The sequence below is a fragment of the Rhinocladiella mackenziei genome (genome assembly GCF_000835555.1).
Source record: "Rhinocladiella mackenziei CBS 650.93 unplaced genomic scaffold supercont1.1, whole genome shotgun sequence".
Classification (NCBI taxonomy): Eukaryota; Fungi; Ascomycota; class Eurotiomycetes; order Chaetothyriales; family Herpotrichiellaceae; genus Rhinocladiella; species Rhinocladiella mackenziei.
In genome coordinates, this window is record NW_013550604.1 from 2,968,263 (window position 1) to 2,985,844 (window position 17,582).

At 51.0% G+C, this 17,582-nt stretch overlaps 4 protein-coding genes across 4 annotated transcripts; 3 read left to right on the forward strand and 1 right to left on the reverse strand.

Moving 5' to 3' along the window:
* Positions 1 to 3,447: 3,447 nt before the first annotated feature.
* Positions 3,448 to 5,690, forward strand: Z518_01039 (uncharacterized protein; the record flags this gene model as incomplete). The annotated part of the gene is made up of 7 exons (XM_013421640.1): positions 3,448 to 3,579; positions 3,637 to 3,814; positions 3,869 to 4,203; positions 4,251 to 4,335; positions 4,417 to 4,455; positions 4,514 to 4,729; positions 4,783 to 5,690. 7 exons carry the CDS (start codon positions 3,448 to 3,450, stop codon positions 5,688 to 5,690), a joined length of 1,893 nt encoding a protein of 630 aa, XP_013277094.1.
* Positions 5,691 to 6,647: 957 nt separating this feature from the next.
* On the forward strand, positions 6,648 to 11,868 carry Z518_01040 (uncharacterized protein; the record flags this gene model as incomplete). Its single annotated transcript, XM_013421641.1, has 7 exons — positions 6,648 to 6,909; positions 6,962 to 7,155; positions 7,232 to 7,411; positions 7,471 to 8,443; positions 8,501 to 9,211; positions 9,326 to 10,042; positions 10,097 to 11,868. The coding sequence occupies 7 exons, from the start codon at positions 6,648 to 6,650 to the stop codon at positions 11,866 to 11,868; spliced, it is 4,809 nt and encodes a 1,602-aa protein (XP_013277095.1).
* A 637-nt stretch (positions 11,869 to 12,505) lies between these two features.
* On the forward strand, positions 12,506 to 14,161 carry Z518_01041 (uncharacterized protein; the record flags this gene model as incomplete). The annotated part of the gene is made up of 2 exons (XM_013421642.1): positions 12,506 to 12,717; positions 12,763 to 14,161. The coding sequence occupies 2 exons, from the start codon at positions 12,506 to 12,508 to the stop codon at positions 14,159 to 14,161; spliced, it is 1,611 nt and encodes a 536-aa protein (XP_013277096.1).
* A 413-nt stretch (positions 14,162 to 14,574) lies between these two features.
* On the reverse strand, positions 14,575 to 15,302 carry Z518_01042 (uncharacterized protein; the record flags this gene model as incomplete). The annotated part of the gene is made up of 2 exons (XM_013421643.1): positions 14,575 to 14,824; positions 14,893 to 15,302. 2 exons carry the CDS (start codon positions 15,300 to 15,302, stop codon positions 14,575 to 14,577), a joined length of 660 nt encoding a protein of 219 aa, XP_013277097.1.
* Positions 15,303 to 17,582: the final 2,280 nt, after the last annotated feature.

Below are 17,582 nucleotides of genomic sequence, written 5' to 3' on the forward strand. Positions count from 1 at the left end.
CTGTCGATTGCTACTACTGAGGGAGGACCCAAGTGCATGCGTAGCACGAGATGCCAATGTCCCGGCCAATATTCAACGAGGAGCTCGGACTCGTCCAATGTTGAGTGTACCTGTTACAGAAAACAACCAAACCAGATCACCGTTGTACGATCACACTAAGCGTGCTTAATTCTCAAATCAGCCGTGGCGAAAGCGCTTGCTATGACCTGGACTTTAGTCCTGTCTCTGTGAGAGGCTGGATGCCATGGTGCCACGAAAGGTTAATAAAACCTTGCCGTGTTGTCCGACGACGGGATAATAAAATTCACTTCTGCCAGCATTGGGCCCTGGGTAACTCGGATTGTAGCATTGCGGCGAAATTCCATTGCTAATAACAACCAAAAATCAACCTGCTCTGTGCAGCATTGTGCTTAGGGCGGTTTTGCTCAAACTTCGCCGTCCCTGCTCTCAAACGGGACGTTGGGCTGACCGTGGAAGCAGACCTCGGATGGCAGAGCAGACGGGCAGTCTGTCAGCCGGTGCGATATCAGGACGACCGGGACGTTCAATCTAGAGGTCTCTGACTAGTGGTGGAGAACAGGCCTTGTTGAGATGCCTGCCTTGACGCATTGGGTCAAGCGGATTGATCCTTCGTATTTGTCTGTGCGAGTTTGGGTGAATCTCGGTGATCATCTGACTCGAGGTCTGTACGCCTCCAATCTCGGCCATGACGAACAAGGCAGAAATTTGGCGGAGTAGAGTTAAAAGGGTTAGGGACTGCTCGTCACAAACGCCTTTCGTGCCTGTTCAACGAAAGTGCTCCGGACGGTTCTGGCTTCGATCAACTGTAACTCTAGCCGTGCGAGCAATGGGTAATCGCTTATAATTGAGTCTAAGAACACGACTGAATCGACGGTGTCGGAGCGAATGTGGAACCAAGAAGTGCTCTTGTCGGCGTCATGGTGCACGATCAACGAAAGAGCAAGTTCAAACCAAGTAGAAAACAAAACTGCCAATGCGGACAAACTTGAAACCAGGCCCGTGTGTCAGAACGCCTCTTTGCCTATCCGATGTCGCCTTCCCCAGGGCATGCTGTGCCTATTCAAGTTCTAGCAGGGAGAAACAAGGCGAAACAAGAAGTCGGCTTCCCTCCGTGTGAAGGCGTTAGGAAGCGACCGAACAAGAATTCCGACCAGAACGGCGTGAGCTGGATTGGAGACGAGGTTCAAGTGGTCTGTTCCACGAGTACCTTAGATTCTACCAGGTCGTCAATACCGTCAAGGAGGACATCGTAGCCTGGAGCGCTGGAATGAGGCATTCCGTCAAGGGGAATTGATTGGATCGGCCAGAGGCCGAGTGAGGGTAAATGGGCAAATGCTGAACCCAAGACCGGTACATGTGCTGGGAGCACCCGGCAGAAGATGATTAGTCGGCAACAGTAGCACGAACGGGAAGCGAAAAAGAATCACAATTGATGGCAGAAATTTGTAGCTAGCAGCTGGTCGTTGACTTCGTGGAGGCCAGCTTAGCACGGCATTGCCGATGCTGGTGTGGTAAAGGAAGTGCTGGTTGGAACCGCACCTGCGCGTACATCTGCACCTGGGCCCGCACCCATGCCAAAGTGTCTCTAACAATCACCTCCTCCCTAGCGCCCAGACTGCTACTACTGTGTTACTAAGGCTGGCTGGAGTACCAAGATACTACAAGTACATACGTCGCAGGCAAGTTTTGGCTGGCTACTTACTGCGGCCTTGCTTCCCCGAAGCACTAAGTCACTTGCCTCCTTTCGTGGACAGCCTGATTGGCATATTCTCCGTGCAGCCCACCCCGATCAACACACCGACTTGGCCACTACTGTAGCTGCTGCTACTTGACCTTCCGCTGAACGATCGAGTCATCGGAACCATTGAGGCCATCCGAGCCTTGAGCAACCAGATTCAGACCCCCTCGACTCACAGCCAGCACAAAGGACACGCTGATGATGACGATGGCGATGGACAATGGCAGGAACCCCTGGGGCGAGAAGGAAATCAGAGCACGACTGGTGTGGGGGAAGATATGGTGTTCGGTGCCGGAATACAATGCACTGGGAGGACAAGCAACCCGTTGTCAATCAGCCGGCAGGATACACATACACACGCGAAGGGTGACTGACACGGCTTCTGGCCTTTCAACATGTCGCGGCTTGTGCCAGTGTGCCAGTGATGCTAGCTACATGCTTAGCTACTTACAGCGCTGCAATGTCCCCTTCCACCTACAGCTCTATCCCACGCCTCTGCCGTTGTTTTTGCTGATTTTATTGGCTGCTTGCAGGCCTCGTCCGATTGGCAATCTCATATACATCGTCGCTTAGACCCGTCCGAAAGTCCTCTTCCTCCTCTCTTCCCCAAACTTTCAATTTGTACCCAGCTGTCCTAACCCACCCACGGGCCCGGCCCTGCCGTTATCCAGATCTTGGGACCGAAAGAGCAGTTTAAAAAAGAAGGCCCAAAGCAAACATCACAGATCCTCATCGACAGACTGGCATTCATCGCCACGGAGCCTTTTCAACACACTGTCATTATCGCCCTCCAGTCCCTCTTCCTCCAGCAGCGGAGTCTTCAATCTTCGACATCTACCGCGGTTCACTTAGCCATCTCCTCTTGCAACCAGGACATAATTTGGACAACAGGAAAATTAGCAAACAAGTTTAACATGACTGCTTAGAACAGAAAACAAATTTCCAGTCGTCTACACTGGTCGGCATTGTCCTTGTTCTGGTCATTTTTCCGGCGGTTCTGTTTTGTTTACTTTTTGGTGCGTGTGCACAGTGTTCGCCCCTCCGTACACGGTGCAATCGACAAGCCGCCGTCCCATTTCCTGTGTCTTGATAGTGTCCCGTCACCCGGCAGGCGCATACAAGGTCAGTGACGATCTCATATTTTGCCACGGTGGAGGATTCTGCATCGGCCATCTCGTTATCTTTTGGCGTGCCGGATCAGAGGGGGATTGACATCCGCAGCCGTGAGCCTAAATGGTCAGTGGGTTGAGCCCAGAAGCTAAAATGCCAGGGCTTTAACTTAGGGCCCGTGGCCCGAACGCTTTTCCTGGCCAAGTCTAGAGGCTGCTTCGGCTTGCCTATCTACCTCCTAGCACCCTTCCCCCACGTCACGGTAGCTCAGTCACACCGCCCTGGGGCGTCTGGTCTCTCTTCCCCTCATTCTTGGGATCACTAGGCTTTCGCCTTCTGGCTAGAGCCAAGCGAACTGAGCCAAAGCTCGATTGTCCATGGCTCCATTCAATTTGGCTAACCGCTGTCTTCTTCTGCTATACAGCAACTCTAAACAGCTTACTCCCCCCCCGAGCCTCAACTCCTGGTCTCCACAACACGCCCTGACAGCTGATTACAAAGCGGAAGGCAGCGGCTATTAACTTCCTCTACCCACTCCACCGGTAACTGGGGAATGAGGATTGTCTCTGCCGCTGGATATGACCGCTGAACTGAACCCAATGTCGTCTGCCGGGCCTCTTCCTGAGATCCCTCCGCTCAAATTCGAGAAAGCTGTCAAACCAGTCGCGACGGCGAACCTTAGCAAAGAAGCCAAACAACAATACATCATCGTGAGCCAATCATCAAACTTGAGATAATATCGGCCGTTTGAGCTTACCAAGATACAGAATGAGATCAAGAAGCTTCTCGAAGACAGCGAAGATTTCATTGGTCTTGTCCCTGGCGAAAATAACATACCTGAGATCCTGGTCTCTCCCAACTTAGAACAACACAAATATTCAATTCTTGGAGACGCATGTGGGAATTTCACAAAGTACATGAGCGACCGCAATCCCACTTTAAGAAGTGAGTGCTGCTTCTGTTCCTGAATCCGGGGAGGAGCACTCCTGACCAATATAGGAAATGTGGGCACTTCATTGTGCCGCCATTCGAAGGCTCTTAAGCAGGAACCCGAGAGAGAAACGCGAATACCTGGCGGTTCGATATCGTACCCTTTTCAGCGTCCAACAAAGCGGCACCGATCGAGAACATTGAATGCAGGAAGCCAATCCAAACCCAGGGTTCCCCAGAGTGAGCGAAGATTGAAGCTGGTCTCCGAAGCTCCTGCCGCCCAAATCAGAGTAGACGACCGCGAGAAGCTGGAACAATGGTTCGAGGAGGCATTTTTGACCTTGCAGCAAGTGGCATGTCGTCTAGTTGCCAAGGTCTGGATCAAAAAGATCCACCCTAAAAAGGTACGACAGGAGCTCGCGTCGTGACTGACAATACTTACGAGTCTCAGCAATCAACTCATCCTTACAACGGACAAATGCCACGTGGTGAGCCTGCCGATTCAAACCGGACTAGGCCGCCCTACTGGCCACCTGGTATGTTCTCGTAACCCCCCAGTCTCCCCATGGTGTTTCGCGTGGTCGCTTCTGGATCTAACTTTCATTGTCTGCTTCTAGATGTCATTCACCGAGAACCAGATCATATAGGTCGCGATGGTATGTACTTGGAGCAACGCGGTTGAAGGTTCCTTAATGACACCTTTTCCCCCCGCAGATAGAACCAACCTTCTGGTTCATCTCATTTTGAACACTCCCCAGCCAATCATCACAAGTCCTCCAGATCCACAGAACCAGCAAACGGTGAATGCTCGTGGGCTGTTTGAATGCCTCGAATTGAAGAGGAGTGAATTGAGAGAAGATCGTTGGGAAATCATCCAGCAGATCATCAGAGCCAGAGAGATGATGGAACAATACGAGGCCGGGGAGATTGGTAAGTACAGTTGCTCACGTCTCTGCATTTATAGCCTCAGCTGAGAATCCTAGACGGCGATTCACTCGTATTCCTGAGCGATTACAGTCACGGTTCAAGGATGACACCAAATGAGAGCGACAATGAGGCGCTTGAGCAAGAAGGTCCTAGCCAAGGTGGCTCCAGCCATGGCTCTCACGAGGAAGACCTTGGTGACGAACCTGACCTGACATCGACTTCGTCCACCCGGCCTTCTCCTGCAGATCAGGTGCATCTTGACGGCCGCCTTCATTTGGGCAAACTTCGGAGCTCGGGGGGCGTCGAAGGTTCACATGGACGTCGCCCCGCTGGACGACGATCGCGTTCTGCCATCAATGGAAGCATTGCGACGCCTGCGATTGCACTCCAGCCTGCTCAAGAAGTCTCGAGTGAGAGGACGATGAACGTTCGCAAGTTCAAGTCTCATGTTGATGGCTCACCGATTGATACAGTCATGCAGTTCCCTAGACCTAATGTCAACCAGGTCCATAGTAGGTCTGGACTGATGGTGAACATATCACAACAATTACCGTCTAGGACCTTTGAACGAGATCTCGACAGTCACTCGGAATCCCAAGAAATGATGCATGTTCTTCCACAATCTGGCCCTCGTCCACCTCAACCGGGACTTGAGATTCAACCCTGGATGGGAATGATGCCAGACATGGGACCAGAGCCACCCGAGCACATATTTGGAATCCACCCCGACATGGCAACGCAACCACAAGAGATGACGTACCAATACTTAGACCCAGCTTCGCGCGACATGGACAGCAGAGTGCAGAACTGTGTATCTGTGATAAATCCAATGCACTATCAAGACTACAACGACGGGAGTCGGCGGAATTTGCCCGTTCGGGTCATGGACACTTCGTATCCGGGAATGCTTCCCCAGCAAGATTACAACATGGACATGATAGCCGGACCCTTTTATCCAGTGTGAGCTCTCTGAAATAATGCTTCTCGAAGGAGGCCACCCAAAAAATAAAATGGGAGTGGAGGCCAAATGACGCAAGAAGGTATTCGCACCACCATTCACACAGCTCTGAGAGTACTGTGGATCAAAGATTGCTCTCATTCCGGTTTTTCAAGTATCTCATCACATTTCCGTTTCACTTTTGTCAGCCTCAGTTCAGCCAACCAACCAACATCATTTGTTCGATGCCGACTTATTTACGAAGTTTTCTTGGATTTTTGAGGCTTAATCTTCGAGATCGATCACTTTGGTCAGCAGCCTTCGTCGAAAGAGCAGGAATACCGGCAGGAGTCAAAGCAAACTTTGGTATGGTAATTCATGATGGAATGTCGTCCAGCACGCAAGTTTCATCCCAAATTTCTGCAGGCGAGGTCAGTGGCCGGTCTTTTTTGGGGGGGGGGGATTTTGTTTTCGGTTGCAAGTTTGATGATATCTTCTCGGTTTAGCAGACCACAGAATGCGAGGGTTCTTATGACAACGACAGATGCAGGTGGACTTTCCGAGTGTTATGTAGATGAACCTGCAATGAATATTGGACAGCTAGTATGGCAGAGCGATTGTCAATACTAGCCTTTCCCGAGTCACTTATCCTGGTCCAGAACTGTGGCCTTGCGTGGTAAGGCCAAAGCCTGCAAAATTAATTATGTAAGCAGTCCAGTGCCTCGATAGCCAATAGGAATCACCCTGGCATCCTCCGTAACCTTCACTTTCGTCTTTGCATATTACTGAGCCTGCTCACATTCCACACGCGACTCGATTCGCCTTTTCGAACCACCATAGCCAACAACATTTATTCATGGAATCGATCCATCCAAATCGAATCAAACCACCGTTGTTCGATCTACCACGCGTTCACAACAGCCCGTCGTCTCGTTTTGCTCTGGCATGACAGTCTTCCGATGTTGATTAACAACTCCTGCACCAATGTCTGCGCCGTCCACCCGCGGCCAGCGCGGTGGCAGCGGCGCTGCGAGGGGCGCACGAGCGGCTCCGTTCACCGCTACTCGAAGTCGCGATAGCAATCAAGGATCCACCAAATCCGTATCTCCAGCACGTGGGAGAGGAAGAGGGCGAGCTGGCGCCACTGCTGCTTCAACCAGTGGAGATGGATTGTTGCAGAAACTTCGAGCGGGAACAGTCAAGAGGGGATCGGACAATACCACATCAAGCTCGAGCAGTGGAAGAGGTGAGAATTCCGCCGTCTCTACCCGTTTCAGCAAGGACTCAGGTGGCTTTAGGTCGTAGTGCTTCAACAACAGCGCCCTTCACACCCAATTCTCGAGGACGAGGACGAGGCCGTGGACGTGGACATCTGTCGCAAACGTTTATTACCCCCAAATCGCCAGCACCCACGCCAGAACCCCGCCGGTCCTCTCCGACTCCTTCGAACCACCGTGATTTTATGAACAATGCTTTTGCCAAATTCCAAGTGGTGCGTCGCAATCCTTTCTGTGTCTGGCTGACCGCAACCTTGTCTGTAGGTCTCTAACGTGCGAATCCACATATAGCTCAAACCAAAAAGAGAAGAAGAGAGGGCAAAGGCCATTCGCGATGGCTTTCTGGCAGATCCGGAGAAAAAGACAAGTTTGGACAAGGCAATCACCCCCGTCGGAACCTGCACAGACATGTGTCCAGAGTTTGAAAGAGTGGAGCGCATTGTCCAGAACATGGTCGACAGGGCAGAAAAGGTGGATATATATCGTTGTCACTGCCCCCGGAAGGAAGTAATCGCTAATGGAATTATAAGGTGCACAACGAAGATACGGGAAAAGACATCCCTTCAGAAGACCGCATGGTTAAACGATTTCGTCGTTCTGCTGCGGGTTATGACGAGCAACTTCCTTCAGATATACGAACTCCAGCAACTCTCAAGAAAACCTTAGATTATCTCCTAGACAAGGTGGTGGGCGGTGGTGAGCGGCTTGCAACTATCCACAAGTTCGTCTGGGACAGAACGCGAGGAATTCGAAACGACTTTTCCATTCAACAGGTCACGAATGTCAACGACGTCGAAATTGCTGTCGACTGCTATGAACGCATCGCCAGATTTCACATCCTCTCGTTGCATCAATTATCAAACCCCGATAACCTTTGGGAGGGGGAAAACTTTGATGCGCATCAAGAACGCGAGCAACTTAACAACACCTTGCTATCGTTGCTGTACTATTACGACGACAATCGGCAGCGTATGGATTTCCCTAATGAAGGCGAGTTTCGAGCGTACTGCGTCATCTTCGAGCTGCAGTCGCAGCATCCCGACCTGGAAGATCGCATGCAGTCTTGGCCCAGCAATCTACTCCAGGACAAGAGAGTACAAACAGCGCTCAGGCTATATACCGCCGCAGGGAACACCCTTTTCGATCAAGGACCTCTCCGGCCCATGGAGCCATTTGCCATTGCCCAGAGCAACACGGGAAGTTTTTGGAATATTCTGTCATCCTTGGCTGTCCCCTATATCATGGCCTGCGTTGCAGAGATATACTTTGGCCACGTTCGGTTTGCGGCCTTGGACGCGTTGTGGCGATCATGTAAGAGTGCTCCCGCAGCTCAACAAGCCAAATCGAGAGACTGGAGTCTCAGCGAAGTCACGAGCTTTCTGGGGTTCGACACCGAAGACGAAACCAAAGACTTTTGCGCCGCTTTCAACCTTTATTTCAGTACGGATGAGCATGGTGATGAGTATCTAAATGCGACGGCCAACAGCGCCCACTCTCTCGATCGTGCGTTCCTCCCTTTCCCCCACATTGTTTTAATGCCAATTTCTGATGTTTACGTAGAATCATCGATCCCCAATCAACAATTATTCTCACACCATTACGTCGAAAAGAAGCGATTCCGTCGGACGCTTCCCGCCGTCATCAATGGCGTGACCGTGGCAGAAGCCATTCGACAGGGCTGGGTCGAGGGCGACGAGGAGGAAGAGGCGAGCGAGGAAGATGCCAGAGAGGATGATCAAAGCATGTTCATTCCTGAAAGCAAGCCGAATTTCGCCTCTACGAATACTTCAGTCTTCGGTTCTCCACTCAACCCGCAAGCTTCACCATTCACTCCGCAGTTTGGCTCTTCTGGCTTTGGCGGATTTGGTTCTTCTCCTTCGACGTTTGGTAAATCCACCTCTACTCAGCAGCAACCAGAATCGCCCTTCAAGCCTGAGGGAGTCACTCAACCGCCAAAAGTCCAACAACAAGACTCGTTTGGCTCTGGAGGCTTTGAAATCCCACCCAAAGAACCGAAGTTCAATTCTACCAACACCACTGAGCCAACCGCGTTCAGGGCAGCTGAACTTATTCAGACGAACGATTCTATCTCACCCACCCCTACCACCACTACAGCATCATTCAAGGGATTCAATTTGGGGAAGCCGCTTTCTGCATCTGCCACCACCGCACCGAATACTACCGCATCGTCAGCTCAGTCGGCTCCGTCTATATTTGGACCACACCCAGTTCTCGAGCCGGCCTTTCCCGCTCTTTCAGGTCCATCTGAAGGTATTTCTCACCTCTTTGGTTTTAGACGCCACTTTCATGAAGTTGACAACCTTCACATTGTCGCTTGATGCATCTTTCATTTTTCATGTTGTCGCTAATGGCTCCACTTGACAGAGTCGAGCACCAAGGCAAACACGTCATCACCAGCGCCGTTCAAATTCCCAAGCTTCACGCCGCCATCTTCACGACCTGTTAACCCTCCCGACATTCCAACCCGGACTCAAACCTCAGAAATCCCACCGACATCGTCACAACTACCCAGCGCACCAACTTTTTCATTTACACAAGCTCGGCCGCCTCGGTCCTCACTCACTGAGTCCACAACGGCGCCTAAATCTCAGCCGTCCCCGACAAACACAACGTCAGGATTCTCATTCAACCGGACACCAAATACTTTGGCGGATTCCTTGGGGCCGAGATTTTTCACGACCAAGCCATCTTCGATACCAGAAACGAAACAACGACCTTCCGAAGCTTTCAAATGCCCTCCGGCACCATTGCCAACGGGTTCGTCAGCTAATCAGGGCCCAGCCGAACAACCTTTGACCGGACCAGAGCCAACGACCGATCTCTTTGTCGATATCAACCCTTCAACAGCAGCGCCGCAAGCAGCACCTCAAATCAGCACAACCCCACCCCATTCTCCTGTTCGGCCTCCATCCAATCCAGTCTTCACGGAGGCAGATCGTAGTAAGCTGGCAGGGAATTTGGCTAGGGCCGCATTGTTGCGGCCGCATGGACTTCTTCAAAACTACGTCGAATACACCCTTCCTGATCTCGTGAGAACTGCACTTAACCAGCATAGATTGGAAGTGTTTGATGCGGCGGTTGGTAAGTCTTTTTACGCCTTTCTTCTGTTTTTCTTTCAAGATTAACCTCGACAAGCCTCCATCCGTCAACGTATTCTGGCACGAAAATTTGGATATCTTTGGAGAACCCGAGCTTGGAGGAACAAGTTAAATCGGCGAGCCAAGAATCGACGACAACTTTTTGCGGAAGCTACGAGGGTCGAACAGGCCCGGAAAAAGAGAGGCGAAGAGGAACTGGAGGCAATTTTGCACGCTGCTGAAGAGACCAAGCGGCTCCAGAGAGAAGTGAAGCAAGCCACTCAGGCCCAGATATTGAGGGACAGTACACAAAACAATAATTCGACCGGTCGGATCGCTGGACAAAAGAGAAAAAGCTTCTCCAGACCGAATGCGAAAGAGAGCGCGATTTCGAAAAATGGGACATCAACCTCTGTGGGACACAAAAGATCAAGGACGACGAGCACTTTCCCGGAGCCTCCGACCTCGGTTAGAAGTGACGAAAACGCTGTTTCAGCCTGGCAGACATCAACTTCGAGACCACAACATGTGTCGATCTTCTCGGGTGCATCCGTCCTAGGTCGCTCAACTAGCAACCAAGATTTGCGTCGAGCTGCCCGCAAAGTCGACACTACCCACACCGACTATTTCAGGCTAAAAGCTCTAGGTGTTGATCCCGAGGCACCGATCGTCCCATATACCAAGGAAAGTCTTGCGATGCGAAAGTTGCGAGAAGCTGAAGAGAGGCAAACCGCTATCGCCAGAGCGAAGAAGCGCATTAGTCACCTGGCTTCGGATCAGAGTCCTCGGGCCCTGGCATGGTCACCTGCACTTTCGATTCCCGACGCTCCCAACCCAGTCTCCAAAGACTCTCCAGGAAAGATGGCCAGTCAACCCCAGGGGGAAGATGACTTTCTCAAGCAAATCAGGGAGGCACGAGAAGCCATGGCCGAACAAACTGAATGGTTCAAACAGCAAACAGTCACGATCGAAAAAGAAATTGAACGAGAAGAAGAGTTATTCCGAAGAAGTCAGACCGATCAAAGCATTAGCCCTTCAGCTAGTGGGTTGGCCAGAGCAAATGGCTACGAATATTATCCAGGTGAAACCAAATCCGGGTTGAGTCTATCACGAACAGAAAGACGAATTCGACAGACTGGTGCTCATGGATTAGCTGTCAGACCTTTGCGGTCCAGATCAGAATGTGTTCCTGTTGCAATGTCGAAGAGAAGTGCTCTTTGTTACAGCAGAGGGTCGAATTTGTCAAGCGAACAGGGATTTGGGTCAAGTCCGGGAAGGAAAAGATCTCGTGACGAGATGGATCCAGCCTTCACTAATGAAAGACGGGACCAGGACACCAACAATATTCACACCTCGAAGCGTCCACGACCTCCGACAAGTTCCTCAGCACCAGGTGGTATTAGACGGGAGAAGCCGAAGGCGGCGCCTCACAAGAACGGTCAAAATTCCTATCAACTTTTGCAATCTGTCTCGTACGAGGATACTGATGCAGATGATGACGATGTCGAAGAAAGCGACGAGGAGCAAGAATTATATGATGAGGACGAGTCCGCCGAACATCATCAGCCATATGGCACACAAAATGGTGCAGACCCGGATGGTGAGGAGGAAGAACTAGAAGAAGAAGAAGACGACGACGAGGAAGCAGAGGAAGAACTCGAAGAAGAATACGAAGAGGAAGATCCTGGACAATATCACCGATTCGGTAGTGGATATCCTGATGATGCGGCTACACCGACAACGAATCCGCAATTAAGTCGAGCGACTAGCAGTGCTCCAGGCGGGAGCATGGATGATGCTCTTGTTTTGAGTGATAGTGATGGTGATTGAAAGCCATGAATCGACAAGAGGGAGTTGAATACAAGATTTCTATTTTCCAGAGCTTGGCCTCCAGCGGGGAGACAGATTATGCAAGAAAATGATGTTTTTTTAATTCAGACACGACCCCGCCCAATTATATGCAATCATTTGCCATCTCTTTCCAGGCCGAACATACTTGGGTGCCATTCTTATATCGTCAAGTTGACATGGTGACCAGACTTGAGAGAGGTCGGATCTAAGGGAGGAGTTGGGGTCCATCGACGGTGATGGCGCTTCCCGGAGGCCAAGTCGCGATTTTCAGTCTCGGTTGAGCCAAAGATTTCATGATATGTGACAACATGTAGCGGATTGTAAATGCCAAAGATATCACGTGAGAAACTTCCCCAAATATCACGTGAGTAGCAAAGAAACGAAACTCGAAGCCTCGGTTGTCTTAACTCGAGATGCGCCATCCCACCCTCGCAGCAGGCTCCAAAATTTTATCCCAAAGAGCCGTCCGCTGATGTCATGCTAAAGTTCACGGAACATCAAGCATAAGAAAGACATTTCGAACCCAAGTGGTTGAATCGCCGAGTGAGCCAATCATCAGTGCGACGGGCCTGACAGGAGCTTACACCCAGGCGCATTTGCGCAATCCATCCCGACTATGGAGCCAACGGTTGTCGCTTCCACAAGACTGCCCCTGAGCATCGTTTCCCTTCTTTTGGCGGCTGGAACTCTGCTAGCGATTACACTTCATCGTTTCCTTACCATTGATTACGATCCTCGAGAGCCTCCAGTCATCAAACCGCGCATCCCTTACATAGGCCACATACTTGGAATCATCAAATATGGAACCAAGTACTTCGAGATCGTCAAGTGAGTGCCGCGTGCCCGTGGGGTCTGCCAGCTAATTCCATGCAGCCGCGAAACTCAATACCCCATCTACACATTACCGACCTTATCCACTCGACAATACATAGTCACGTCTCCTCAGATCGCTGGTCAACTTCAGCGGCAGCACAAGGATCTCGCATTCTATAACATCATTCTAGAAGTTACTCGCAGGTTGACAAACCTCAACCAGAGCACCATGAAGATCGTCATGAAGAACGTGAACGGTGAGCATGGTGACTGGGGATTGATGCCGACTATGCATAACATGATCAACACTGTCCTCGGCCGCGGAGAGTCGCTCAAAGACCTCACGCGTTCGCAGATGTTGATATTTTCAGAAATGCTCAACAAAATTGCCGTAGCGGATGACTGCTTCGAAACCGATCTGTTCCAGTGGATCAAATCCGTCTTTACTCTTGCCAATTCGAATTCGATCTACGGGCCAGAGAACCCATTCGCCGTCGATCCGAGCCTAGTCAACGCGTTCTGGGATTTTGAAGCCGGCATGCTGAATCTCATAATAGACATCTTTCCCAGTGTCACGGCACGGAAGGCACATCTGGGACGGGAAAGGGTGTCCAAAGGCCTCGTCGACTATGTCCGAGAAAAGCGGTATCAGAAGGCCTCCCTCCTCATTCAAAAGCGTATTGGCATCAACCTCGGTCATGGGTTCACCGAAGCCGAGGCTGGTCGCTCTGAAATTATCTTGCTCTTTGCTATCCTAGGGAACGCTGTGCCGTCAACATTCTGGGTCATTGCAAACATCATCAGCCGCCCCGAGCTACTAGCCGAGATAAGGCATGAACTCGAAACAGCTATCGAGGACGAAGAAAATGGAAACAAAAGCATCAACCTGTCGATCGTTGAATCATCTTGCCCGCTGTTTGTATCCACGTACAGAGAGACGCTGCGCACGATTGGGAACCTGGCCTCTCTTCGCTACGTGTTGAATGACACGATCGTGGGGAAGCATTATCTCAAAAAGGATTCGATAATACAGATGGCCGGCATCATCATACACCATGACCCACAGACGTGGGGACAAGACAGCGAGCGATTCAATCCCCGCCGGTTCATCAAATCACAGGAGCCTAGAGCCAATACGGAAGAGCTGACCGAGTCAGATGTCAAAGAGTTGGCAGCGACACAGCTCCCTGAAGGCGTGCCATCAGCCGCATTCCGGCTCTTTGGCGGAGGCAGTGTGGTGTGCCCGGGACGCCATTTCGCGCAGAGCGAAATTCTGGGCTTCGTTACGTATCTGTTAATGGCCTTCGACATGACTCGCCCCGATGGGACGACACTCAGACGGCCTTTGCGTGACGACGAAAAGATTCCTTTGAGCGTCATCAAGCCCAAGGAAGATGTGAAAATCAGAATTCGAAGACGTAAAGGCTTCGAGAATACTTTATGGTGGCTTAAAGCATAATAATGGACTGTTACCCAACCAATCCTGACCGCCCACCGCTTCGGCTCCAGCCTCGATCAGGCCGCATTGCCACAGCTCAGGCAGCTCAAGCTGCTCCGGAGCGGCTCACTCTCACACTTTTTTCCTTCTATCCTTGCCAGCCCTAACCAGGAAGATCTAATCCCGCTTTTTTTCTTGGCTACTACAATATCCGTCTTCAACTTCGAAGTTGGAGAGAGCTATGGCCTCTCTGCCTTCGAGGGTCAAGGCCTTGTATCCGTGAAATCATGATCAATGTCTTCCACCGACGTACCGTGTTCTTAAATTGTTCACCGGTCACTTCCACGCACCGTTATCCTGTTCTCGAAGATCGAGTTTGCTCTGGTCTCGAGAGTCGGCAGCACGGCGCAATTAATTCATCACAGTGCCCGCATTCATCCGTCATCCAGCAGTGTATTCCGCCGTGAGCTTGTTGCGGAGAAGAAAGTAGGGCTCTCCACATCCGAGTCTGTGTCATCTCTCCAGTCGTCATGGTCACTCTCATCATTGCCTTCGGTGATAGCCCGTTGAGATGGACTTTGTCTTGCGTCGATGCCCGTGTTATTTTTGTACGATAGAGCCGTGGTGTTGACGCCGTCGAAGGTGGTATACGCAAATTGAAATAGGTGCAGTCCATCCTCCCCGCTATGCCAATGGCTGTCTGTCCTCTCGCGCCCGTCAAATGGGGGTCAGCACCGGCGCTGAGCAGTGACCGCACAATCGTCTCGCCGTGAATTTCGTCGCGGTAATAGTCATAAAGATCGTGTCTCTGGGCTGTCCAGTGCAAAGGTGTCTTCCCACCGCGTGAAGCATGATTCGCTAGCGCTCGTCCGCCGCGGTGGAGCAGAGTGTCGACATTTGTGTGGCGAAGGCAATACTTTGCAGCCAGGTGGAGAGCGGTATTCCCGATTCCGTCTTGGGATTGTACATTGACATGCTCGCACTGCACGAGAAAAGATATGTTCAGTCGCAGGGTTTCGGCCTGAGAACTGTCGCCATTTCCGGGATTTCTATTCCAGAACAAGCGATGCAAAGTGTTGGTCTGCCAGAGTCGGTCGACTTCGCTGAAACTTCCGGACTCCTCTGCGAGTGCTTCCAGAACTTCTAGACTTCTTGCAGCCATGGCATCGTTCAATGCTCACGCTAGCTCTCCCGGATCCCGTCTGCGAAGCCTTAGGACCTGCCGGACAACTTCAGGCTATCCACTGATAGCGGCCTTTTGTAGTATTCCTCCGTAAGCATCTCCTTCGAGTGACGTAATACCAAAGTACTCCATGATTGCACTTAGTATCTCGATTTGTCCCGTTTCGATGGCTTGATGGACCGCCGACTCATATGAGCCGCGTACCGCGAGTATTCGAGATTTTTCCAACCTCTTGTCTAAAATGTAGTGAATGAAAACCTTGATCCGAAGGGCTATAAAGACGGTCAGAGGGATTGACATTCATCTGAGATGGATAGGGCGGTCTTAGACTCTTTAACAACATTGGCCCTGAAATTGGTACGTTCAGGATCTTCCCAGACCTTGGCGAGGAGCTGCGGACTCATATCCTGATGTGTCTGAAGTCGTCCCGTGGCTTGTGTCAGGTGCTTGTACTAGTGTGCAAATGCATATTCTAATAGTGGGTCTGATTGCGTGCATTTCTCTCTCAGATTGCGTTGTTCTCGCCCCATGCCAAAATGCGGGCCATTCTAGGCTCGACGTGGACCGAAGAAGACGGAGGCACGCGATGGAGATATCCTCATGCACCGGCCGATCATTGAAGATTGCATTTTCTCTTGCTGACGAAGAAAGCTTGAAATAATTGAGCAGAAACGTCTTGGCTGACGAATGGACAAATTCGATGACCGAAGAATCCGTACGGAGAAATGACTCCACGATACGTCGAGCTTTTTGAAACCGATTGTGGAATGTTTCCGCCGTGTCGAATTTGAATTCGGTGAGCGATTCCCCAAACGATTTGGTCGCATGATACAATTGGATCTCGGTCAATGGCATGAAAGTGAAGAGAAGGATTCTCAAAATTTGGAGGCAGAGGGGTCGGCTTTCAGCAGGAAGACTGTCGATGGCCTGACGATAGAAACCGTCTGCATCGACGGGCAGGAGCATGTACCCAGACAGAGCTGTACGCGATGTTCCTGAGAGCTTCCTGAGAAGAAGGGTCAAAGATAGGAATGTAGCAGATTTGCTTTCCCGCAAGGGGTTGAATATAGCTGTCGTTGACTCCGAATCAAATGACCGCTCTTTGTTACGGCTATAATGCGGTTTATGCAATAATGATCCATATCCTTGGAAAGATCAGGGTCCATATCATCGACACTGAGGCTGATTGATTCTGGAATAGCGGACCGTGTACGACTAGATATCAATATTTTTATCACTGGGTCTTTATTGGCCGATTGTGTGCGGGTAAACGACCTGAAGAACTCCATACGGGACGTAAATTCGCAAGCATCAATGTCGTCAAGAACAAGGAAGGTTGGTTACACAAGAATCTCCAAAGTTTTGTTCACCGGGTAGAGATCAGCCTTGGCCTTGCCCAGGCTTTGTAGATTGTCGCATTCGAACGCGACGGATCGAACGCCGGATTTTTGAAGCAACTGGTGAATCGCAGTCGCCAGTGCAGAACTAGCCGTATTATTGACAACCTCATCGCAGAAGCTGTACAGAACGGTGGGGCTCCGGTCCTCGCCACGCAGCCGGACTTTTGGTAGAACTTCCTTTGTCAGGTGCACCATAATGACGGATTTGCCGGTTCCTAGCCCGCCGTGCAGCCATAACGAGTGTGAGCGCGAACTTTGCAACCACTGGACAAGGGGAGGATATGAGTTGAGCCAATTCAAGGTTCGGTCATGTCGTGAATTCGCAACCCTGGCAAAGGCTTGCTTGTATCGCAAACCTGTTCGTATACGAAGGGGCATCCAGAGACAAAGTGATGTTGCTCCTGACCAGAGCTGTTGGCCAGTCACGTGACTGGTTGCCTTGGCAACGTCACGTGAGGATGTTTGGCTTGGCAACTTGCGCCCTTCTTTTCGTCTTGCTCTCTCTTAGATAGAACAATAACAACACATTCCTTCTCTAGACTCCACAGTCTGTCAAGAGCCAGCCCCATATCTTGAGATGTGAGCTCCTGATACGTAGGAGCTCCCCAATCTGGAGCGCTCACGTCAAGGCCGGCAGATTCAATGCCTCTCGTGGGGTCTCTCGTGTGCGTGATTTGCCCTTTCTCATGGTTAGTCCCGCTCCGGGAGAGGTTCTCGGTGTGGACGGACGATCGTTATCACCCAAAGTGTTGTCGATTCCTACTCCGCGTTCTTAGGGTGTCGACCATGTATTCTCCTTCACTTGAGACAACCATAGCCAAAGCTGATTAGAGACTCGTTTGAAGCCAGCCTCTCCTTA